Below are 27170 nucleotides of genomic sequence, written 5' to 3' on the forward strand. Positions count from 1 at the left end.
TACTAGGGATCGAACTCAGGTCCTTGTGCTTGCAAGGCAGGCGTCAGAACCCCTGAGCTAAACCCCCAGCCCCAGGTTGTTTCTTTATGTCACTTCTTTTCCTTGGGCTATAAATATAAACCATACACAAGCTAAGGTAGAGCATTCAACTTTGGTCTACAATGGTCCTCAGCTTTAAAATTGTTTTCCCTCAAACTTTGTGAAATTTAACTCATCTCAGCAAATTTTGTTTTGTTTTGTTTTTTAACAGAGGATTGAAGTCTCCCAGAGACCTTGAGAGTTAAAGTGAATAACATCATACACACACACACAAATGTACAGATTATGAGGTCCCGGTCACCACCTTATCACAGAAAAATCTTGAGGAAATAACCTACTTAAGCTACAGGTGCATAAATTGTGATCAAACATTCGTTAACTAGAGAAGTTTACATATACTTTTGCTTGTGGGTAATCAAGTAGTGAAAGAATGTTGAGGAAGAAATGATTAGAGTAAAAAGCAACTTAAATCTAATAAAAATGAAAATAAAGTAGTTTGTAAATTATAATATGTTCATACAGAAATATATCTTGATTTATAGTCTACTCATTTTGTCAACTAGGTACAATACTATAAAACTATATCTATTATGAACTGATAAACTCTAAAATACATTTTCCACAATGAACACATATAAATATTCTAAGGATACTTTTTAATAAAAGCATAGATGTTTATACTTCATTAGAAGTTTCCTAGGATGCTCATTACACAGTAAAAAATGATTTGAGAGGGTGCTGTCTTAGAAACTCTCTGAAAAATTTTAGTTATTGAAATGAAATGGCCCACATCACAAAGACGCACTGTCAGAAGCCTTGTAACGTGCTGGCTCATGCAGGAGACGGAGGCCAGGGACTAGGGAAGTGTGAGGTGCTTAGATAATTCCGGTGCAAGCTAAGCTAAGGAAATTCTTAAAATGTCTAACAACCCAGTCTTAAAAACTAGCCAAGGAGGACTATTTTTAGCCCTGCTCTTTAAGGGCAGGATTTATTATTTTTATTTCTAAAGCAGAATAAATGGGAGGTTTCGTGACTTTAAATATATATGTTATTATTTGATATATTACATTTAGATAAACTCAGGGATTCACCTTGGTATTTTCTTGGAGGCAGTAATTTAAATTCATTAAAACATCAATAATATCTATCTCAATCTACTTACCAGAAACACCGCTATAGATATTCCAACCAGAAAGCCTGCTATCACATCTGACCAATGATTTCGATATTCTGCTACTCTGTTGAGTCCAGTGAGGAAGGCTAAACACATTAATCCCAAGCATAGAACTGGCTTAGCAAGTCTCGTTCCTTTGGCTTTGATTGTGTTGGTGATGTACATCTGAAACAATAAGTAAAAAAGCATAACTTTTCATGAAGTTATTTTCCTCATATATACACATAGCATATTATGTATATATATATATATATATATATATACACACACACACATTATGTATAGACATATATATAGACATATATATGTATAGTCATATATGTTTATTAGGTTCAAATCATTAACCATCATTTATATATCTCTTGAAGGAAGTTTCTTAAAAGTAGAGTTCAAGTAGCAATTTTTTAGTTTTACTTACCTAATAAGGCAATATATTTTGGTCAATTCTTATGTAAAATTATTAATTATCTAGGAATATTGACCACAGATATTCCAAGTGACCTTTATTCTTTTCCAATTTTTAATGTACCTTTTCTGGTTATACTTGAATTTATATTTTAGATCAACTGAAACAATATTGTTAGAAGGAGAAAACTGATGGTATTTTTAATGCTTAATGTTTTACTGAGAGGAGACAAACTTGATAAAACTAGAATAGTGAATGTAGTTAGAAGAAACAGAATGGAGATTTCCACCATGCAAATGTTGCATTGAAGAAGGAATTTAAGGTTCAATTAAATGTGAATATTTGCTCTTATGTTGTTATTTGAAATTGACTACTGTGTTTAAATTTATCAGCAAAAACTAGGACAATAAAGAAGATTATAATGATGAAAATGTGTCAACTAAAAGCAAAACAAAAGAATGAATTGATGCCTATATTTTGGAATTTTCATATATGCTAATAAAGAACAGATAGTATCAATTCATAGCACTGAATGAAATATATCTAAGTTATGAGACACTATCTTGAGAATAATTGGTCCTTCTAATCTGATTAATTCTATAGATCAACTGTTCTTAATTTAAACCATGTAATATTCTATAAGCAAACCTGTTGATTGCACTTGGAATGTATCACTTTTTATTCAAGCCAGTAATGAAGTACTTATAAAAGGGATGGCTTTGCCAAAACAATTTTAGATTAAATTTTATGATGTTCATGACAGGAATTGCCTTGCACTAATATTATTCTCAGAAAAATACTTAGAAATGGATATAATCACTTGACTATTGTCCTGAATTGAATAAAAAATACATTTACCTAGGAGCATAAACCAAAATTAGTTCCTCACAACCATTTTAGAATGCTATGAAATTCAGTAATTATCTTCTGTATTGTTTTGTGTGGTTTTTTTTTTTTTTTTGCTAGGCAAAATATGCAGTACTGTTAGCTACCAGAGGAAGATATATGAATATTTAAACAGTTTAAATAGTACAAGTCTTCTCTAGCCAAGTTGTGCCCCTTTGTGATCTATCCTAGGTCCCAGTACTTCGAAGGAAAAAAGTCTGGATTGTCTCCAGATTGTACTCTTCCTTTAGAGTTAGGTCTGTGTATTCTCAGATTGTCTTTAGAAAGGCTTAACAAGCTCAGTCAAAGAAGATAAGCATTCATGAGAAGGAGACAAGAAGAGATGTGAATGAGAAAAAGATGCTTTTGCCATTCTGAAAGAGTGTGCTAAGAGGTCTGTTTGCAGGCATAACAAAGCAAGGATATCATGACACTTCCAGTTGCCAGTGATGCAGTAATAGGGCAATTCTTTGGATGACTGGTGCATGTGAATAGAGTCAGATTTAGGCTACTGGTGGAATTTTCTTTCACAAAGTCATAAAGGTGTTGACGATTCCTTCCCTCTGCATTTCTTCGCATCTCAAAACTATAACCTATCCCAAGACAAAATAAATGTGGGATAATCAAATAATATGAATACCACTGATATTAATTATTGCTATCATTTACTGAGTAGTCACAGTTTAGGGCAATGTCCTAAGGATTTACATTATTTCATGAAATCCTCAAGCAACCCTATAAGTTATCATTATAACCTGCATTGAATAGGTGAAAAAAATATAATCATGATAAAGCTTACTATGAAGACTGTACAACTTGAGGTACTACTGCTGAAAAACAAACGGTTGTAATCGAAAGTAGAACAAAAACACTCAGATACTTCTGAATCTTAAGTATTTAAGTATCTCTTACTGTTCATTCTTTCTTTCTCCACTGATTTCTTACGGGTAGGGAGAAGTGACTGAAGGACATAAACTGAGTTTCACAAAAGGAGAAAGAGAGCTGGAATTAATGATAGGAGAATAATAGTTCCCATAATATCACAGAACGGAGGCCACATCTGAGCTTTGCATTAGGGAGAACAGAAAGAATAGGGAAGTAGGGTAAATGTAGTCCATGTGCAGAATCCCCTAAAGAATCCACATGTCTTTGATAAATGGTTTTGTTCCCCTCCTGCCAAGGCCATCTCAGGTACCACCCAGCTCTCGTTCAAATGGTACAGGCCCACAGTGACTTGTAGGTTTAAGCTTCAACCCTCTGATGTTTCTCAGTTGCATCCTAAATTGCCCTAATGACTCAAGCAAGGTTTATAGAAAGCCCCAAAATAAAAACTACTAAAAGAGCATCAATATTGCAAGTCATCTGAAATTTGTATTGTCCTATATCAGATTCCTACTTAATGTTCACACTGAGCATGAATGTGAGGTGACTGAATTTCCAAGGGTTATCAGAATTCAAGAGTTACAGATGTAAGTATAAAGTGGATTAGAGCAGTGCTTTATAATGCACAGGCTTTTTCTGGAATGGAATCACCAGTGATGTAACAAAAGAAAAATTAAAGAATTTTCACTTGGACTTGACAACTCTGGTACTTTATAAAGATAAGTGTGTATTAAGCAGTCTAATTGTGTTAATCTTACAGAAAGTCTATTATGTCCAGTTTACAGAAGAGGAAATGATGGTATAATAATCAATTAGGCAAGTTGGATACAGGACAGGAATTGATTATTTATGCTCTCTTGGTTTTTAATTCACTTATGAAACCATCTAGGTTAACCAGATGTCAAAATGTAGCTAAAATAAGCACAAACAGAAGGATAATATGACTTGAGTAGGATGATATTTACACAGTTCTCAAGGGTCAGTGGATGCTCACTATCTTAAAGTCAAGCCACTTAACCATATTTGCATTCCTCATTCATTCAACGAATACCTCTTAGCACTAAGATGCAGAAAACTAAAGCTAATCATTTTCTCTCCGCTTAACAGCCTGATTCCTCTGTAACTTTCTCTTTGCTTATTCACAAACGTAGTGTGGTGCTTTGACATGGTGAATAGTTTGAACTAAAAGAGATTCGGAGGCTCAAAAACAAACAAAAATTTCTCTCTGCCCTTCTCCTGCCCTTCTGTCTTCCACTGAAGCAAGTGGAAGAATTCTTCCCTTCTCCTTGGAAGCAAGTCAAAGAAACCAGAATGCTTCTTCCAGAAGGAAGGTCATGGAATGGTAAATTTCTTACTCTTCAATCATGCTCTTTTCCAACCGTATTTCTATATGATCGGCTAGTCTTCACTGAATTTAAGAATAAACATGTGTCTTCATTTCTGAAGTTTCTTGTGTTACTTAAAACTTGATGAAACACATTTGTTATGCATTCTCTCATTAACCTGTCATTTGTTAGTGGCACACTTGCCATGCATCTTATGATAAGAGAACTTTCTGCCCTACAAAAGTCATAAGGTTTATATATTATGGTCTAGATTGTGTAAAGGATGCAGCTATTCTATTTTCCATAATGATCTACACTTCATCATGTGTAAGACTTGGATGGGGAGGGAGGAATCCTGAATAGATATTCAGTTGTTCGTGGCTTCTCACTTTTAACAAGACAACACTACACTCTACTTGGATTCCTGCAAGACCTCATAACTGATGTGAGGAAGTAAACTGAGTGCAGTGACCCAGGACTGATGTACAAAATACCAGGTCTACCTTGGCCTCCACTGTTACGTGAATACCCCACTCTGTCCCTGAGACTCTACTGAGAGCCATTGCTAATATCTTTGTGGCTTCTTTCTGATTTGGTCCATCTAAGCTCACAGGTGATAAAGAGCACGTCTTCCTCACAGCCCAAGATGAACTGCAGGTTCCATTCATGGCACTGTCTGATCTGCTGCCTGACATGTCTCAGTGCACTTTGAAGAGCGAGTTCTCCCAGTTTCAAGTCAGAAATGAGGTAGAAGACACTCCATTTTTCATTATTCAAGGACCACTTCCTTCTCTGGGTTTGAAATCTAAGGGTGCACTCCTAAGGGGGGTCAATATATCTTTTCATCTCCTAGAGTCTTCTCCCTCCTCCTAGGTTGACAGCACTGTTCTTTACATTATGTCCTGTGTTCTATTATTGATTTAAAGACTCAGATCTCCATATCTTGCCTTTGTTGTACAAAAGTAGCTTTGGGATTTGGAAAATCTTATACTCTCTCTCTCTCTCTCTCTCTCTTTTTCTTTTTTTTTTGGTACCAGGGATAGAACTCAGGGCCTTGCACTTGCAAGGCAGTCGGCAGAACCACTGAGCCAAATCCCCGGCCCCAATCCTGTACTCTCTTGACAAAGACCCTTCTCTTAAAGCCCCCACCCCTTCTCTGAAGCCTTGAATCTAATATGGCAGCTTCTAGCTATTGGAGGTATTGAACGTGAGAAATGTGGCCAGTGTGATTGTAATACTAAAGTTTTAATTCTTTCTGAGTTCAATTAAATATAAACCTCAAGTACTTGCTAGATTATTATTAGAAGTCTTTCAAATATGCAACTACTTGGGTATGCACATCTACCTTTTTAAAAGAATTTTATGAAATCTAAATACAGATCAACTATTTCATATGAAAATTTAGTGATGGAGTTGAGGTAGCAAACATGCATTAGATTTAGAAAACTTAAGAGAGGAATAAAAATATAATTTTGTATTGATATGTGTTAAAATAATATTTTGGCTCTATTGGTTTAACAGAATATGCTTTTAAAATTAATATTACTTCTTTTTACATTTATAAAATATACCCATTAAAAATTTAAAATCATACATATGGTTCACCTTTTATTTCTGTTGGACAATGTTGACCTAATCATAAACATTACAATTTAAAGGAAATGAAAAGTGACCAGTGAATGTTCTGAAAAGATTATATCTATTTCATCCTTATTAATATTTTATTTTTTTAATTTATTATATCAGTTGAAGTTAGGTACTGAATTTAAAGCCATTTTCTCAGGCCACATGTCAGAAAACATTTATCTATATCTTTTAATATTTCATATCTATAATGCATATTGTAATAAAATGATATTAAGATAAAATGATTTTGAATTTTTTGAGTAAATTATCACAAGCATTTTTTTCAAATTCTAGTTATCACAATAGCTACTTTTAACAATTTTATTTCACTACAGTTAACCAAGTGTTCTGTATTTTATGAGTTTAATAATCTGTGTTGGAAGGTCCGTCTAACTCAGATTAGCTCCATGACCTTAAGACAAATTGCTAAACTTCTCTGAGTTATTGTTAAAATAAAAATAACAATTATACTGTAGGATATAGCACAGTAATCACATAAGGAGTGTATGTTTTATTATTATCACAGGGCACATATAGTCTTTCCTTTGCATTGTGACTAGAATAAAAGAAAAAGATCAAAATGGTATCTTTCTGTTGAACTAAACACTTGCTGGCAGAGAGAATAAACTCAATTGCCTAACTTATGAGCATGGGAATAACATTCTCTGTTGTGTTAAAAAAAAATCATAAGTATCCATTTCCTCTATAATAGCCTTAATGGGTACCTAACAAAAGATTACATCATCACAAACACAGAATTTATCCTGTAGTTGACATCCGTGAATGGGTAACATTAGGGAATCATAAATGTGATGTAAGTAACAACAACCTCAGTGTTCAGGACCAGCTGGTACATGCAGTTAGGATCAGAATATGCTCAGTAACTCAGCTGCCCTCGGCACAATGGCCAATTGATGTTCCGCTTGTGAATAACAGCCCTTCATCACTGACTCATCTACCTTATCCTCAAAGTGCAGCCACAGCTGATTTCACATGGAGACCATTTCTCTCCATTGTGAACCCCCCCACACACTAAATATATGGTACACACATTACTTCATTCATCGACAACAAGAACAAAAATACTTTTACTTGACATTGTCATCTGTGAAATCAAGAATGACACTTCGTTAATGATCGACACTTGTTATCATATACTGGATAAATGCAAAATATATTTACGTAAAAATAGTCTGTTATCTTATTTCTGCTTTTGATACAAGAAGAAGCAAGCTGTTTGATATGTGAGAAATTACCTGCAGCAAAAGATATTTGATTGCAATGCTTTCAAGAACTCTTTCACCTGTGAAATTTTAAATCTTCTGACTAGCAAGTAAGGCACAAAAATTTGTAATGAAAGACCAGTCTGGAAACCTTCAAATACTACAAAAATTTGGGCTTGATTATTAGGTGAATTGAGGGATTTGTTTGGCTTACTCTAGAGGCAAATAAAGAAAACAAAATTGAAAACTATTAAAATATGTGAATTAAAAAATTCAGTTGAATGTTAGGGATAAGAAATTAGTAATAAACCAGTGACAGTGTATTTCAAATATCTCTGACTAATTCCCAAAACCATTTGAATTTGTAGTTAAACCTTTAGAACCCAAAATATTTTTCAAACAAAGAAGTTATAATTAACAATGCTATGGTTATCTATATGCGTACACTTTGAATGAACTACATTATATATAATATACCTGGAGATCATAAAAACAGAAAAAAACTAAGTATTTATAACTAAATTTTAGATTTTAAGATATTAAACTACACTAGCCGAGAAAAACTAAAAATACATCTTAGAAAAATCAATATACTATTGGAATGAGGAAGACACAGACAAGTGCATACTCACACTCACACACACACAGTCTCGGGTCACTGTTTATATAGGTGAACAAAGGGTATATATCGGTTTGCAATTATCCACAAAGTACAATTCTGCAACATCTCAGTAAGCATTGTAAATATTAACCACGGTGTGAAATCTTAAAGGCAGCCTTAAAATTTATGAGTGTGCTAGTAAATTATTTCTGACCTCACGCTTAATCCTCGCTGGGGATTAGAGGAGGAGCTTTTCTGGTTGAGGTCTCAGGAAAGGTCCTTCTTTCCCTGCTCACATGGTTTGGAAATTTTCTTCCTCCCTTCCCTGGATTTTCATTCAAATAAAAGTTGGATATGTCCACCCTCATTGTGCCAACACCTGGCTTCCAACTTCCTTTTCTCCCTCTGGAGAAGGAGGAGGGTGCAGAGGATGAACTCCCATCACCTCTTCTCCCACGCCCACCAACCAGCTTCAGCCTTTTACACCAAGAAACTTTGGGTTCTGAGCAAGGGTTGTCTGTCACAGATGTCAAAAGATACCTCAGCTTCCTGACACTTCAGATCACATCTGCAGCCTCAGTCCTAGCTGTTAGAGGAGAGGAGTGTGAGCTTTCTCATTTTATCACCCCTATTTTGTTCCAAATTATTACGACAAGAATTATCATTTTGCAGTGTAGTAATATATATTATTATCCCTTGCTAACATATGAAGGGTGGAAATATCCTTTCCCCTTTGCCTAAGTGCCTAGCATGATACCCTGCTCACTCTCAATAGCCTAGCTGATCTTACAAAATGTTAAAATTTCTTGCATTTTGTTCATGAGTCAAGGACTATGGTTAAGTTCTTTGCATGTACTCAACCAAATAATCCAAATAATCTTATGACATTGGTGCTTAACAATCGAAGCAACTAGGACGCAGGGAAATTGAGCGTTGTACCTATGGGCTCAAAGCCAACAGGAAATGAAGCAAGATTGAAACTCAAGTCATTTCCCTGCAAAGCCCCCTCTGTGACAAGGATGAGAGAAGGGGTGGACTCCACGCAGAGGTAGGATCACATGTTAAAGAGAAATGATGGAGACTACCTAAAAATAATTCAGTGTGTCAGCTAGAGGCTTTGTGTGAATGCAGGGTGGGGAGCAGAACATTAGTCCAGAAAGATTAATGGGGGCAGCCTACAAAAGGTTTTGCCTGTCAAGTGGAGTTCAAATATTTATTAAAAGGAAAATTGGAAGCCATTAAATATACTCTGTCAACTACAGTGAGTTTTTTTGAAAAAAACACACAAAACTTACATTTACAGGATTATAACTATATATTATTTATGGGGAAAATGTGATAGTTTGGTTTCTGTATACATTATGAAAAATGCAATCGAGTTAATTAACATTTCCATCGTGTCACCAATTTATCATTTTTTTGAGGTGAGAACATCTAAGTTTTAAAATAACACCGTGGTTAAAGTATTTCTAAGCTGTGCCATTCAGAACAAGAATAATGGCTGCAGTTAAAAGCAGATTGTAATACGTTAGGAAGTTGAGTTGCTGACGTTTATTTGAATCAGGTGTATGCCTGGGTGTGTAATGAGTGTGAGCTGAGTGAAGACCACGGGTGGAGGTAGAAAGCACAGAGAGGGAGGAGGAAATCTTGACTCATTCTAGATCTGTTCCAGAACGAGTTGTAATAGTGTAGCCCATGCAAGCTGCTAGTCAGGAAATCTCTGTTCCCACCTGGAGGGACAATTATGTTCACATGTACACCAAGAATCAGACCGTCTGACCCATCCTTTTATGGGATCACAAACCAGTAGGGTACTCTTATTGTGCTATTAATAAATCTTAAGTTCATAATGGGTTACATAGGCCATGTATGACATGGTAACAGCTTCAAAGAGCTTAGTTCAAACACAAGACCGGACCTCCATGAGGACAAGGGTGATGTCTGACTTGTCCCTTACTCTATGGTTGGCCTCTAGCACCAGGCTAGGAATATAGAAAACTCTCATGAATGAATGAATGAACATACTGCTTTGGATTGTGTCTATATTACAATTGTTATATCTATGTAGAAGAAAAATGCATACAAAATTTACAGAAAGGTCCACGATAAATAGTCTTACTTTATGACCTTTTGTCCTTATGTGGTACTTTATTTTCTCAGATTGTGTGGTAGTTACTATAGTATTTTGAAAATGTCCTCTAAACAGCTGTCTATATTGTAGGTATCCATCGGTCTTTGGAAAAATTAACACACTTGATATGCCAAGGCAAAGGAAGCTGCTTCCTCATCTCTTTGTACCCTTCGGGAAGTATCCACATTAGGTGGTTGTTATGAGGGCATCGCCCCCAGGAAGAATCAGCGAACCTGAGTTCCAGTCCTAATCACAGCTCTTTTGTACGAAGACGTTAGGTGAATGATTTATCCTTATTAAACCTTAGCTTCTTCACTCCTCAAGTGTGGAAAGTAGACATGCTGCTTTCCTACAGCTCTACACACAATTCCTTACCTGATCCCTTAAGGTGAACAGTACTGCAGAATCCAGAACTTGTTCAGATTGTGGAAAGGAAATACTAGCCATTCATTACATGATACCTTCAGTGGAGTTCACTGCTCCACCCCACAATGAAAAACATTTACATTTCTACATCCAACACATGGATATTCAAACTAATTACAACAAGAAAGGAATGGCAATTTTTTATACAATAGATTTTGGCCAGATGAGATTTTTCCATCTAGAAAGAAATCAAAGAAAAAACACAATCTTGTTTTGAGAAGGCTGATTTTTGTTTAGTTTTTTGTGATGTTTTGTTTTTAAATTGCAGAACTGAGAATAAGGAATTCTGAGACAGCTTTTTCAAGGACCAGATGAGATAAGACTAAAGGACCAATTGCAGACATGAGAAATTGAGCTGCCAGTGAGCAAAAATGTGTGTGTTAACTTCCTGGCAGTTCCTCTTAGGCCAGCAGGAAGCTGTGATTTTGACTACACAGGAAGGGGTTCCCATTCAGCTCTGGAAACGGAGAAGTATTAAACACAACAGTGCTTAATCTGAGGTACCCTTACTTTGTAAAGAGGCAGCCAAGGTCGGGGTTGCATTTGACGCATGCTGTGAAGTGAACCAAGGCACCAAGGGTCTGACCCGCGGCACAGTCGGGGAAGAGTGCGCAGACCTATCTGACTAAAGCTGGAGGGTAATGCCTGGAAGACTGGCTCCGCCTGAAATGCTATATGAAGTAATCTTTTGCTTATCCCGAAGGAGAAAGGTAGCATTTTAGATGTCTGGCAGGTAGAAAAGCATTCAGTGCAGATGGCGAGGACAGTGAAGGAATCTGCAGCTCACATCGTGTTAGTTAGGACACCTGGCAGTTAGTTTCAGAAACATGGAAACTTATCCGCACTCGGGATGAACTCAGACAGGAGTATGAAAAACAGAAGGAATTGTTCCAGTGTGTTCTAGATTGTTTGTTTTCCTGGAGCCTGGCTGACAATGGGGCATAGCCAAGGAGCAGAGGCAGGAGTGTGCCTGCAGGTAGGAGCCGGTGGGCAGAAAGTTTCTCATCCCCAGGGCCCAATACAGCAAGCAGGAGATGACAAGAAAAGGTTTCTCCAAATACCTCTGAAAATACAGAATATTCCTGATAAAGGTATTAAAGGTTAATTATGAGAGAGAAAGAGATATGGATAGAATTGATTCAGCCCTCATTTATGTTTCACTCATTCCTTTTCAGTGGTCTCTTGTCACGTCTCTACTGCGTCCTGGACGGTGTGCTTGGACTAGGAAAATGGAAATAAGGATGTCAGTCATTGCTGACCCAAAGGAGTTCTTAGTCTAAAAGGAGAAAGGAACATGTAGAAGGACTGGTCACTAAGAATAACTGGGGTGTATATATCAGAGCACAAAGAATCTGCAGAAAATGAAAGTTAGGTTGAGCAATAGATTGTTTTTCTAGGCCTTAGATATTAAAAAAATCAAAACCAAAAATCTTCTCTTTCCCTCAAAAACTAGCAAGCAAATGGACAAACTGAAACAACAACCGATCTAGACATGGGAAGGTTATACAGAGCTTCCTGTAGGAGCTTTTTTCATGACAGGTTGAAAAATAAGGAGACAAAAAGAGGGAAAGGATGAGATTTTTAGACAGTGAGAAAGAAGAAGTATCACCGAAAACCTTAAGAAGAGGGTTACAAATTAATTTACCTCAGTTAGTCAGGCAATATGAAGGAACCAAGTGATCTGAGTAGAGAAAAAGCCAACAGCAAAACACAGTGACGCAGATAAGGAGCTTGTTCCGAGGAGGCGGTAAATGGAGACTGAGACCAGCGGGAGGGAACAAGAATGTCTACTGGGACAACTGCACCAGCCAGAGCCATCAGGGTACCTATTCCAGAGCCATTATCACTCATAATAAGGCACAGAATCAGATATGAAATTTATCAATTTAAAAAGCTTGCCAGCCAATTAAAACGTAAAAGTGTGCAAGACAAATCCTAACACATCTTTCTGTTGTTAGTCATGCATCCGTAGTCCATTTCCCTAGAGATGGGAAGCTCACAGCAAGGCAAATAGATAAGTAAGTCTGTGTTCAGAAAAAGGGTTTGTTTTTAAGCATGGTGGACCAGGCCCTCCTTGATGTGCCCTTCATGGTTTCTCCAGCCTTATTCTGTCACTTCCTCCTTCAGACCTATGTTCCACCCCTGCCAAATTGCTTATAATTTGCTCCAAATGACTCATATTCTCTGCCTTCTCATCTGACTCCTTGTTATGGGCGGGACAGTGTCTTCCAAATGATATGTCCATGGGTTAATCCTTGGAACCTATGAATGTTCTTTTACTTGGAAAAAGGGTTTTGCGGTTGTAATTAAGTTAAGAATCTCAAAAAGAAATCAGTCTGGATTTTTAGTGGGCCTGAAATCTACCAGGAAGTCTTTTGGAAAGAAAAGGAGACACAGACAGAAGAAAGGAGAAACAGCACAGAAAAGGGCACAGCCTCGTGTTAAGCTACCATAAGCCAAGGGTTATCCACAGTTACCAGAGCTTCAAGTTACAAGGGAGGAGTCTTTCTGGGGCCTTCACAGGGAGTGGGGCCCTGCTCAAGTCTTGCTTTTAGATTTCTGAACTCCAACATGAAAGAGGCCACATTTCTGTGGTTCTAAGCTACCATATTTTTGGTAATTTTTTATGGAAGCCAATATACCCCTCAACCACCTACCATCCTCATTAGGTTTCTTCTTCTTCTTCTTCTTCTTCTTCTTCTTCTTCTTCTTCTTCCTCAGAAGACTGTAGAAAATTTTTCACATATTTACAGCAGAGTGACAAGCAAAGAAGTCTTCAAAGCTTGACAGAGGGTCTTGTTCTTAACAATATCAGGACAAATTATGTTAGCCTAACCTACAGGGAATTTCCTAGAGCCTAATGGCCTAGGGAAAGGGAAACTCCCTTCTCCACTGGCTTCTAGCCTCCTGTTATACTTAAGAGTTAAAGGAAGAAAGAAAAAGGACTTGTGAAGGTATGTCATGGGACTACTAGCTCACCAAAAGATCAATTCTTAATCACAATGTCATAGAATGTGTTCTCTGCCACACACTCTCTCTCTCTCACACACACACATGCACACACACACACACACACACACACACACACACACAGACACACACCATTTCTGTCTATTGGAAACCTGCTGGCTGCCCCATCACCCTGAGCCTATTTATAAAAGCCACAATTTATTGGTAGTGTACAGTGGATTTTGGCTTCTGCTTTAAATTACACCGGGATGTTAAGCAGCTTTGGTGCAAGGACTGAATGTCTTTTTTTTTGTTTCTTTGTTTTTTTGGTACCAGGGATCAAATTCTCCGGTCCTGTGCTTGTGAGGCTGGCAGCAGAACCACTGAGCTAAACCCCTGGACCAGGACTGAATGCCTTTTCTCTAAATCTCCAGAACTCTTTATGTGTTCAATAATTACTTATTAAATTGACTAATAGGTGAAGCAAATGTTTTCTGTTTTGAAAGTAAGATAATTTATAATTATTTGGTTTTATAACCTATATTTCTTCTCTACTATGTCTAAGAGCTGTAAACTGATATAAAATGTAATCAAAATTTATTTTGTTAGAAATGTCTTAATGAATACTAAGAAAATTAATGAGAGTGAAAATGACACATTGCTCCCACCTAGATCTGTGACTATAAAGAAAAAGATAAAGATCACCACTGGAACAAGAATCTAGGGAATCATGTATGACTCTCAGGTCAAGAAAGTCAATAGCATGATGTGTCTGAGAAGACAACCAAAGCAAACTGCTAACAAAGAAGCAAACAAACAAAAGCAATGTCCAACTTGCTTAATTATCACTGGATTATTTTGAAGGATTTGTGTAAACATTAGATCTTTGACCTTTCTTAATATCTACATTTGTAAAGCATGTCATGGTTCACAGGCTTACAGATTTCTAAAAGTGGCAGGAAGTTTGCAGAGAATGTAGCCACTTCTAAACCATATTTCATAACTCAGAAAAGTCATGAATGAACTTCTAAAGCTTTTATGGAAGTAAGGATGGAGTCATATGATTGCATGTTACAGGACTGATTACATAACTCAGAGGGTCTAATACAAAACTAAATTGAGGAATTTCCTGTTATAAATCATAAGGAATTTCAGACAGTGACAGTGGAATAGTAAACTCATCGTGGGGTCCTTCTGAGTACAGGCACTGTGCAGCATATGTTACACACCTGTGAGGCTGGCCCCGCATAACTGACAGGAGACGAGGCTATTAGTAAACTTTTGTTAGTAACACAGTCTGGCAATAATGAGGTCCTAGGCTAAGTTTCTGCAAATGAGAGTGAAGTTTTATCATCATAGCATTTTATCACCTTTACTAACTAAATATATTTGTAATAGTCACAGAGCTACGATCTGAGCCATAATTCATGAGCTTTGAAAAATAAGAGCTACCCAATAAGACAACTTTAGGGTATAAGGAAAACTTAATTAAAAGAACAAGTTAAACATATAGTACCTGTGATTCTGTTAAAAATTTCCCAGCTGAATTAGTGGGTGTCATTTTAAATTAATAGCAGGAAGTATGAGAATGAAGAATCGCTAACAACATTTAAATATAAGAAATCTGCCTAATTTTTGTGCAGAAACTTCCTTTAGTGTCCCTTGTCTATTGGGAGCCCTATAATCTCTTGCTTTCCCCTTCCTAACAAGCCAGCTCTGCTAGAACACTTCATTTGGCCCTGATTATATGAGTGGCAAAGGACCATGCTGAGAATCCAAATTCTACTCCTGAGAAACTGCAGAGATATTAGATACCCTGGACAAAGGGCCCAGTGAGGAGAGCTGGCATTTTGGGTGGTCAAGGACCTCAAAGTGTGTATTTTAGCTATTGGCTGTGGGGAACGTAGTGGAATGGAACACTTAGAGTATACTTAAGGCCATGCTAGAATTAGACCCTGGCTCTAGTGTAGACCAGCTGTGTGACTCTGAGCTTAGTTACTGTTTTTCTGAGCCTTAGCTTTCTGATCTTTAATTAAGGAATTATAATAGTACCTGTGGAACACAACTATGTGGATTAAGTGAGATAATTTATGGACACAGTCCTAGCATACACAGTGGAAGGAAATTACGTACAAATACCATCTACTTTTTATAGGAAAAATAAGAACAAAAGTCTTAAATTGTAGGGCTTTTGGGAGGATAGAAAGTGTGTTCTGAAGTGGATTTGTGAAGAGTTCAAAGCTGTGCTGTACAGACTGCTAAGGACATGGCCAGGAGCTGTCTCAGACACAGTTTGGGACAGGGACTCCACTAGCCAGCTTCCCCAACTCCAACTCAGTTGTTTCCAGGTCCCCAGGTGTGATAGGTGTTAGGCTTGTTTATGGGTGTGCAAGAGGACCTGCCAATCCTCTGTCATGCCCTGATCTCTTTCAAGCAGCCTCTTCAGCCCAGCCATGAGATTGATGAAAACTTTTCTCATTTGAAGTCAGAGTGATGAAAATGCTCGGTAGGAGGGCATGTGGGGTTCTATATAAATGTCAGGGTGCATCCCCATTACCTCATTTGGCTCTAATAGAATTGCCAGAGAAAATGCAAATGCTTGATTTATTGAAGGAACTAGACCAATTTATTTAGAACAATCAGTCCAGCGCTTTATGCAGGCACAGCCTCCTAAGCACTGAGTATTTTGTTCCTGTCAGTATTCTTTGAGACTGTAGATTTATTAGGGACAAGGGCAAGCTATTTATTTAAAGCTCTTAGTTTCAGATAATAAGCACTTAATATATGGTTGCAGTTGTTTGAACCAATCAACATACTTTTCTAGACCAGGGTTACATTCATGCTGTGGCTAACATTTTTGGGTAGTTATAGAGAAATGGTCTCTAGCCTCAGTGAATGAATAACTTACACGAGGTAAAAATACAGAAATAACAATAAAATTCAACTATTTTTTAACCTTAAATACTACCCAATGTTTTGAGATCAGAATATGGGCCATGGCATGCTAAGGGTGAGTTTTGACCCAGATGTAGGCAATAACAAAACCTACTGATTTTATTATTGCCATGTTTAGCAATTCTAATATTGTCAGTAATAATTCACTCCTTCTCTCCAGAATCTTTTTTATTGAAGACCACATGCTTCAAAGAGGGCCACAATAGTCACCCAGGCTGACCTCTTGCTTCCTTAGGACCCCCACACCAAGAGCCAAGTTTTCCTCCCTTTGCATCTGTACAGTGCTGTGACATCTTTGTGACCAACTAAATGGAGCAAATATGACACTAGGAGCTCATAAAAGCAGGAGAACGTCTGCCTAGTTCATCAGAACACTTGTGTCTGGAGGCTCATGTAAAGTTGGACCCCTTGAGTTGCCATGCTGTGAGGAACTCAAGACGCTTGGAAAGAACAGGTGCAGGTAGGTAGTCACAGCCCAGGTATAGAAGAGAAAATGCAGTCCTTCAGACGGATCTGAGCACCAGTGAGAGTCAAGTTGCTCATTGATTCTTCCCATTTGAAGCCAGAAACAGCACAGATAAACTAGAGGCACACCATAAATATTTCAGCTATTTGACCTGCAGAATCTTTGGATATGATAAAATAGTTGTTTTGTGCCAACTTTGGGGTGGTTTTACTATAGTGGTATTATTCTACAGTCTTAGGGCTTAATAGTGCATGAAACTTTAGTTCCAGTTGAAATAATTTTTGAAGGTACTGCTGAGCATTAATGTATATAAGCTTCAATTAGCACACTTTTATTACACAATCTATAATATTGTTTTATTGTACTTTGAAATTAATTCAAAGATCTCTCAGCCAGATATTTGCCCCTTGGCATGTGGGCTCAGATATGCATGTGAGTCCTGAGAACAGGTCTGTAAGGAGGTTGAAAACCACTCGAATGCTTTTTTGGCTATGTCTATGCCTCCAACCACTGTGGATGGAGACATTTAAAACAGATTGAGGGAAAACAAACAAGCCAACAAACAATAGAATAGCATAATATTTATGAAGATGAAAAAAGACAACTTGAGTTTTTCCAATTCTTCCAATCTACTTGGAGCTTTCATTTATGTCCAAAATTTAAAATAAATAATGTGGATGAAAAGTGTGTGTGTGTGTGTGTGTGTGTGTGTGTATGTGTGTGTGTGTGTGTGTGTTTTATTCGTACTGGGAATTAAGCTCAGGTCGTCTTGCCGGGCATGTGGCAGAACCACTGAGCTGAATCCCTGGCCCTGCAAAGTATATTTTCATTGAGTAATTACATCCAACCCTAATTTCTTCATGAAGGCCCCATCTCTAACACCATCAGCTGGAGGATTAGGGCCCCAGCATGTGACCTAAGAAGGATACAGTTCATTCCATAACAGGAGGGAAAGGAGAGTAAGCAGAGGATTAAAACAGGGAACTTTTACAGTGGTACCTTGGTCACAAACTTAAACCATTCCAATACTCTGGAAAAGAGGGCCAAGTTTGTGTTCCTGTGAGGAAAATGGCTGCATTTGTGTTTACACAGGACAAACAGTTCGTCACCTGATGCAGAGTTTGCGAACACAAAGTTTTGCCGAAGACTTCTGTTCATGAATTAAATTGTTCACAAACAAAAGCAATTGTGAATGGAGGTACAACTGTATATCACATGTAGGAGTGATGAATTTTTATGAAAAGACAGATGTGCTTAAAACACATGTTTCAGGAGTGCTACTTCAGTGGCAGGGTACAGAATTAATGGGGGTGAGGGAAGAATTATATTAGGAAGCTTGAGAGGCTCCTAGAATAGTTGAGGCCAATAATATAAAAGGGCTGAGTTCAGCAACAGAAGCACAAATGGGAAATAGAAGAGTCTGAATGTGAGAGATACTTCAAATGTGGAACCAAAAGAATCAGTCAGACATCTGGATGTGGGTGTGTAGAAGAGGGAGGGCTTGAGGGTGACTCAGAGATTTCAGGGTTGGGTTACTGGGAGGGGAGGAATGCCAGTCATCAAATCGGAAGACATACAAGCAAAAGCTAGCTTGCAGCAATGGAAAAATCATGCTTTTGCCTTTTGAGATTCCGGTTTCAGTGGCTGATGAGACACCACAAAGATATTTCAAGTTAGGAATAAAGTCGAACTCAGCAGAAAGGCTGAAGCCAGGAGAGGAGTCCTGGAGTTCACTTGAAAAGACATGGGAGTGGGTACGGGTGAAATTGTCCTTGGGGAAAAAAAGGTCAAGAACAGAAACTCCCTACACTGGAAGATGCTTTCCTGACACTGAAATAAAGAATCTGAATATGAAAGGAAGCAAATTAGGAGAAGATGAGGTTTTCAAAGTCTTAAAAAGAGAAAGGCTTAGATAGAATGGAAATGATCAAGACTATCACTGCTGAGATGCCAGCAAAACAAGAATCGCTGGCAGATAAAATCTGAGGAGTACTTTTAAGGGTGTGTGTGTGTGTGTGTGTGTGTGTCTTTGTGTTGGAAAGAAGGTCAAAGACAATGTTGCAAAGATAATCAAGTATAAGTAGTGTTTCTGGAAGGTTATTCATAGATTGGACAGTGGTTTATTAGGAAAAACTTGGTCTGTGGTCCCTAGTTTTGTTTGTTTGTTCGTTTTTTCATTAAGTTTATTGGTATTTTTTAGCTATACAGTAGTTACATTCATCATTGGGATCTTGCACCTTTACATGATATCTTGGTTCTTATTTTTCCCCATACACCTCCCCTCCCTTCACTCCTTCCATCCCTCCCTATTTACAAAGTTTTTTGGGGGGATTTTTGTTTGTTTGTTTGTTTTGTTTTTTTGTACCAGGGATCGAACTTGGGACCGTGTCCTTGAAAGGAAGGTGGTAGAAACACAGAGCTAAATCCTCAGCCCCATGATTTTGTTTTTTGATAGCAGAAATTTTAAGAAAATATTTTCCTACATTGTTCATAAGCTAATAGCACAAATCCCTATATAGAGAAAAAAAAAGAAAGAAAGAGAAACAAACAAACAAACAAACAAACAAAGCAAGCAGTAAATGTACTGGATGTATAGTGCATAGCACATTAAACATTCTATAATAATAACTACTTTATACCTTAATCTAGTGTATTATTATAGAAGAATTTCCACTTGTTATTTGAAGTCCTTTATTCCCCTTCCAAGATTTTCTTTAAAAGGTATAAACAAATAGCTCGAAGCAGACTGTGTTCGTAAGAAGGTAACCTTATAGCAATCTACAGAAATGGTGCCAAGAAATCTCAATTTTAACTACATCTTCAACTTAGAAGTTGATGAGAGAAATTCAGTGCTATAATTTTTTCCTTACACATTAAGACACTTAACATACAAAAAATACTTGACACAGGGAGGATCACAAAAGATAACGTCATACTATTCATCCCTTTCTATGTATTAACTTATAGATCCTCTTCCTGAGTTCGAATCTGATGAAAACAGTGCAGCAGTTACATAGGTAAGTTTCTGATCTGCCTTCAAGAAATACGGGAAGGAAGGGAGGAAGGAAGGGAGGAAGGCAGTGGGGCGGGAGGAGAAAGGAAGGAAAGGGGATAGGAGCAGAGGGGAGGGGAGGAGGGAGGAAGGAAGAGCTGCTGCACAGAGAGCAGTGAGCTGAGTTTCTACCCACAGTGCATTCCTAAGGTATAAACTTCCGAGTAGGCAGCCTCGAACATGATGGAGTCAGTCACTTTATCTTAATGAAGTGGAAGTGCCTGAACACCTTGGCAAATAGAAAAGGAGGAATTAAAAGGTTCTGGGCACTGCTGAAACATATATATCATAGGAGGCTTGAAGACTCCCTGAGGGACTATGCGCCACAGGAGGGCCTAGGGACATACCAGTCATGCAGGCAACGGGAGAGCGCTGGTGAACAGGATTCCAGACTCACTCAGAAGCCCGGGGCTGCCTATTTTCTGCAGGTCAGGCCTTATGGTAGGAGGGGCTATCACAGAGCTGAGTTTCTTACCACTAATGAAGCTTACTCAGTCTCTGAAGAAATGAAAGCCAGGGACCACAGCTAAACCACCAAAAACCAGAAACTGGAAGTCTCGGGTGTTACAAGAATGCACAAGGCCAGAGTGACAGTAACTTGACTCACAGAAAGTTTCAGATATAGTTAATAGAATATAGCATCCCCTAGGGCAAACAGCTGGAGATACAATGGGATTATTATCACAAGAACATAAAAATGTTTAAGTTGAGGGTGGGCACTCCAGTAAATAATGCAATCTTTTGTACAGTTGTTGAGCCTGAATGACTTCACGGACTGGAAAGGCAGCTTGTTCCCACGGGGAAGAGTCCTACAAAACTACTCAGTGTACGCAATGATTCCCCAGTTCTTCCCTAAAAGGACCACTGACTATTTCTTCAAGTGTATATATATTGGGGAAAGTGAATATCCATATATGTCAAGGACTACTGGACACAAGATGTGACTGGCTATTGATACTGAGAGACCTGAATTAGTGTCATCATGAACCCGTTAGAGTAGGGATATATGCAAACTAAGGAATAAATGAGCTCAGGCCAAAGTCTGGTTTACAGTGGGTTTATTAGTCCAGTTAATACATCCAGATGTGATTTCCCAGTCTACAAAACTATAAATAGAACATCGAATACTTGACAAGCGGAATAACCCCATATTGGGAGAATTCAACCCAAAGCCTCTGATGAAACTGTTCGCTACTAGATGGCAAATCGAAAGCAATATTGAAGCATGGGCAGGAAGATGGTGAAAATTTAAGGCCACTGCTTAAAATCTCAAGAATGCAAGGGTGGTGGATCTTATCTGATTCTAAGTAATTTAGCACTCAGAGGAAAATTATAGTCTGTGAAATCTTCAACCAAATAGGAATGGCCATTGATTTTTCCAATTGTTCTTTTCTATCCTATTCAAGAAAGATGAGAAACAGCTCACATTCACATGTACTTACAATAGGAAACGTCTTACATCACAGTTTATGTCAGTGTGATATTAACCCCCCCACATTTGATGCCGTAGCTTCATTAAAGAGATATGGACACTGAGGCTGTCTCACAGTTGGAATGTCTTTGATCTTTCATATCAAAGACATCATGCTGATGAGCAAGATAAATAGGAGGTGGTTAGCACACCCAAAGGCTTGCCGAGACACAAGAATTACAGATTTGGTGCAATAAACATAATATTCAGGGGTCTTAGAACTTCTGTGAGCATTTAGGGATCAAGTTATCAGGGCCATGCTGGAACTGTCCTCCAAAGTAAAAGACAATTATTGCATCTTGAACTCATACCACACACACACACACACACACACACACACACACACACAAAGACATAGCAACAGTAGTAACAGGTAGGTCAGTGCAGGCTCCTGTGTAAACACATTTCATACTGATGAATACACCCTGGCCCATACTCTAAATGCTATGGCTAGAATGTTGATGTTCTGCCCCTAAACCTATATTTTAAAATCCTAATCTCAAGATGATAGTATTAGGAGGTGATTGGGTTATGGGGGTTCTGATTAATGCCTTTTTAAAAGTGACCCCAGTAATGTCTTCAAGAAGGATACATCTACCAGTATGGTTTAGACCTAGTGTCCCTCAGAAGCCTCATGTGTTCACAGGTCAGTCTTTTGGAAAGTAACTGGATCACCAGGTGCTGTACATATCGGTGGATTAATGTGAGGATCACTTCATAGGTATTTGTGCTATTAGGAGGTGGGGCCTGGCCAAAGAAAGTGGGTGACTAGGGGCATGACCTAGAAGGGCGCATGCTTCCTGGATGCCAAGAATTCAGCAGTTTTCCTCCCCCATGCCCTTCTACCATGCCATTTCTACCTAGGAGCCAGACAATAATACATGGACTGAACCCTCAGAAATCATAGCCAAAAGAAACTTCTGCTTTTTAAAGTTGTGAGTGTTGGATACTATGTCTCAGCAATAAGAAAGTAATGAATATATCTTTAAACCACCAATTAGGTCTCCAATAGACAATGTCTGCAAATACCTCAGTCTTGGACTTCCCAACCTCCCAAATGATTAGGAAAAAAAATTTCTATTGTTTATGAGCTGCCTGACTTTTTGGTATTTTGTTAAAGCAGCTAAAATGGACTACGATATTAGTTGATGTGGAAACCTACCAGTTTTGACAGAGACATGGATCACAAGGGGGCTCTACCTACAGATACTGGGTGTGCGGCAGGCAACCTTCATATTTAAGCCATGTGACCCAACAGATGCTACAGTGCTTTAGGTGTCAATGGTAAGGAAACATACAGTTTGGAATTCACAGCAAATCTTAGGTAGGAGGCTCACAATGTAGACCCTAGCTAGGATTTTAAGAGCAAGGCCATGCCACTTGCATTTGAGAATTAAGTATATTGAAAATCAGGCTCAAGCATGTTATTGGGTCTAAAGTCATAGACCAGCTGAGAGGACAAATGAAAACAATTTCTGAGCTACTCACTACTAGCTGGCTTCTACTGTACCCTGTAAAAGCATTATTATTTAGTGTGGAGTTCTAATCAGCTGTAAGTACTGACATTGCTGGTTATAATGGTTTTATGTAGCTAATTACTGTGCACTGTAAAGAAGCTAAAGATAACAGAAGTTATCTTAAAAAGCATTTGAAGTCCTTTAACATCTTCAATAATGTGCAGAGCATAAAATATTAAAAATTAAGGGTCATAAAATAAAATATCCGGTCATTAAAAGCTAAAGTATAATTAAAAATCAATAATCAAATCTATTTATATTAGTTTTTTGTTTTTTGGGTTTTTTTTTATTTGTTTGTTTGTTTTGGTACCGGGGATTGAACTCAGGTCCTTGCACTTGCAAGGCAGGACACCGAACCGCTGAGCTAAATCCCTGGCCCTTATTAATATTAGTTTTGATGCTTGAGCTACTTGGTCACTTAGAAAGTAGGACACAGATAGGAATTTCTAGAGTGCATACTTTTTCCGCTATTTTCCTAATTCATACACTGCAACCCTTGCACTCAAGGCAGGACACCGAACCGCTGAGCTAAATCCCTGGCCCTTATTAATATTAGTTTTGATGCTTGAGCTACTTGGTCACTTAGAAAGTAGGACACAGATAGGAATTTCTAGAGTGCATACTTTTTCCGCTATTTTCCTAATTCATACACTGCAATGCTCAATTGAAATTAAAGAGTTTTCTTCAGCTACCATGTGTGAGCCCCTACATTGAGGATCACTCAAAATGTGGCTGCCTCCTCTTCAGTGGGAACCCATCACAGGAGGGAGTGTGACAAAGACCAGATGTGGGTTTTGGAGTTGCACTAACCTGGTTCATATTGCTGGTCTAACACTTATCAACAGAATAAAGTTTGTTTTGTTACCTGTTAAAGACAGCATACGTTCATTTGGGCCACTCTGAAAATGAAGGCATACAAAGTACTTAGGGAGATGTTTCACAAATAAATAGCTGCTTTTCTGTTTAACAGAGCTGGGGGAACAAGGGTTTGACTTAAAGCAGCAAATTGAGTACAACAATGAGGTCCATGGAGGCTACATTTAGCCGTGGTGCTGGCATCAGTGGTGATGGTGTGTGAACCCTGTGGTACACACGAGTGCCAGCCTGATTCTCCTGTCCCTGTGCTCTAACAGAATGCTTCAGGATTCCCCACAGTGAAGGCAAACCTTTCAGAGACCGAGTGCCCAAACAGCAACCCCAAACCCAACTGTTTATCACGAAGTATCAACACTGTAATTGAACTTTAACACTGAGGTTTTAGTTTGGAAAAAAGAATGCAGTTGTTATCCAGTGTTGGCTGCGGGAGGGGCTTGTCTCGTGTGGCAATGGAGAGGGCTCTGTGTGCCCACCTGTGGCACACACATGCTCTAGGCTTCCCACACTGTGGCACGTCCAGCCATTTACTCACCCACTAGGGCTCAGGCTCTTGGCAGCTCACAATGCCCACTTTATCCCACCCTTCAAAAACAATGAAATGCATTATTTTCATTTCACCCCGGTCTCTCAGCACTAAGGTTCCTAGTTTTAAGAAAAGCAGCTGAACCTGAATCTTTATCATTTTATATCTTAGACTCTATGACAGTCTCAATAGGCTCTATTTTTGGTTTCTCCCTATTTTAATGCCCTCTTTATTCTCAACTAGGCAATTCTTCAACTTTAGAAGCTTATATCCATATAATAATATTGAATGCCTGATGTATTTTAGGTTATTTATTTATGGAATTGAAATATGCAATCATTCTAAAGTATTGCGTGTGGCATGGTAATTTTCAGCTCCACATTGTGGCTTAACTCAAATCATGAAACCTCAGGGTGATTTACAAGGTTTTTCTGATTTATTTATTCTTGGTAATGCTTTAAATCCCACATTTCCCTACTCTCAGATGTTCCGATGGTTTCCTTGTTTCTTGCTCCCACTTTTGATTCTGCTTCTTTTACCTGGATTTCCAGCTCTCTACCTACCCAAAGCACATCTACCTCCAAGATCTGTGATGGTTAATCTGGATTGTTAATTTGATTGCTTGAGGGAAGACTAGGTGATCAGTAGACTTCACGCCTGGGTGTGTCTGAGTGGGTCCTAGGAGATTGGCCTTGAGGAACATATCTGGTCCTTATCTCCTTTCTCTCTGACTCCTCCTGTGCTCTCTCCTTTCTGGATCCATGGCACCAGCAGCTTTTCTTTGCCACATTTTTTCTGCCATGATAATGGATGGAAACCTATGAAACCACAAGGCAAAACAAACTTCTCTCTTAAGTTGTGTCAGATATTTATTCCAGCAATCGGAAAGCTGACCAAAACCAAGTGCAACTGACTTTCGAAGCACTTTCTCCACCTGTCCCCATCACCAACACACTAACAATCCTTTCCACCCAGCAAGTCGTTATGCGTCACCTTCTAGAAGAAGCACTATACCTATGGCCCATGATACTTCTAAAGACACACAAAAATATCTTAAAATTTTTTTTAAATCAGAAAAATTTCAGGTTGAAGAAAATATTTAATATACCAATTTAACAAAGCCTTTTTAATAGCAATGTTATAATAAAATACAATTTTAAATTTTTCATGGTACAGAGGCCTATGAAGGCATGGCAGGTAGGGCCTAAAAGAGTCATAATGCATGCAACTTTCTTACCTTGTCCTATAGGATGAGTCTTCTTTTCCTAATTAGAATGTACAAGCTGCTGCTAACAGTCTCCATACTGGAGTTTGCCAATACCGTACATAAGAAACCCCAGATATATTCTATTTAATAGAATTCTGTGATATATTTCTTCAATATTTCAAAGACCCTACTGGTATATTTACACATATTAAACGCACATGTACCAACTAAAATGTCAATGCTCTTTGCTTTTAACTGGGACTATTAAGTCTGCTGGGAATGCTAGCGATCTTGATTGGTTCAAGACTCTGATACATTTTTGAAAATGCAGGGATTTCTTTAATGTGACTAGAGAAACAAATACTGCTACGAAGCACATGTGGGGCCTGGAATATTCAGATGTAAAAATATGGAAAGCAGGTAAAATTGAAGATGGAGAGAGGCTGTGATTTAGCTCAGTGGTTCTGCTGTCTGCCTCACAAGTGCAAGGTCCCATGTCTGATTCCTGGTACCAATGAATAAGTTAATTAATTAATTAATTAATTTTTTAAAAGATGGAGAGCATCCATGTGTCTATGTTTAGTTACCTATTTATTACCACTCCAGCCATATTAGTATTTTTATTTGCACAATTTCAAAATAGTATTATAATATAGTTGTACTATTATAGACATTGTTTAATATCTGGGCCAAAAGCTGGGTTGAAATAATAATTCACTAGATATTAAGATTTTTAAGTGGAGTTCATAAAGGAGTGTGAGTAAAGAGAAACAAGATTAGTAAGAAAGAGGGCTCATGATAGTAAATATTCTAGATTCCAATCAGTACTTCACAGACATCCTTTGGACCTTCTCACTCCAGTGGAACCTTAGTTGAAGACCAACATGAGTATTAGTCAAATAAAAATAGTGGCTGAAGCACCAGTGGTCATAGTCATAGCACAGCAGTCACGCTATGCATGCAAGCTCAGTAAATACTTTGGGTGCATTACCTAGCAGACAAGACGCTCATTCAAAATTTCTCATTTGAAATTTATAACAGGGAAGCATTAAAAGATGGTGGTCTGGTGGTAGGTAGATCTCATCAGCCAGTAAAGACAAACACAGGACGGTAGCCCAGAATTTGTCTTTACCCCTACCACAGTCCTTGCCCTCCAAATGCAATTTCCAACTGGTCTCAGGATATCAACTGCCAGCAGTAAACTGGCTTGCATTCCTCACCTTCCTGTACCCCAGAATAAGGGCTTTTCATGCTTCTACAGAATTAGGTAAAAAAAAAATTCACCAAAGGGGAAGGAGCAAACTAACACTAGTGAGTTGTGTTTATTCTACCTTTGTCTTGCCTGCCTGTAACAGCAGTTTCTGCACACAGAATCTTGTGAGCTGATGGGTAGTGTGGCAATATATGCTGCATTTTATTGGCAATAAAATTTGGCC

The 27170-nt window shown here is 38.2% G+C and overlaps 1 protein-coding gene across 1 annotated transcript in view; it reads right to left on the reverse strand.

Annotated features, from left to right (window-relative positions):
- Plppr5 (phospholipid phosphatase related 5) overlaps positions 1-27170 on the reverse strand; it is a 113929-nt gene that overhangs the window by 39276 nt on the left and 47483 nt on the right. Inside the window, exon 5 of the mRNA XM_010639923.2 lies at positions 1202-1378. Coding sequence (XP_010638225.1) covers positions 1202-1378 — 177 coding nt within the window. The remainder of the gene's footprint in view (positions 1-1201; positions 1379-27170) is intronic.

Source organism: Fukomys damarensis, unplaced genomic scaffold (assembly GCF_012274545.1).
Source record: "Fukomys damarensis isolate Sample0158 unplaced genomic scaffold, DMR_v1.0_HiC HiC_scaffold_33, whole genome shotgun sequence".
Classification (NCBI taxonomy): Eukaryota; Metazoa; Chordata; class Mammalia; order Rodentia; family Bathyergidae; genus Fukomys; species Fukomys damarensis.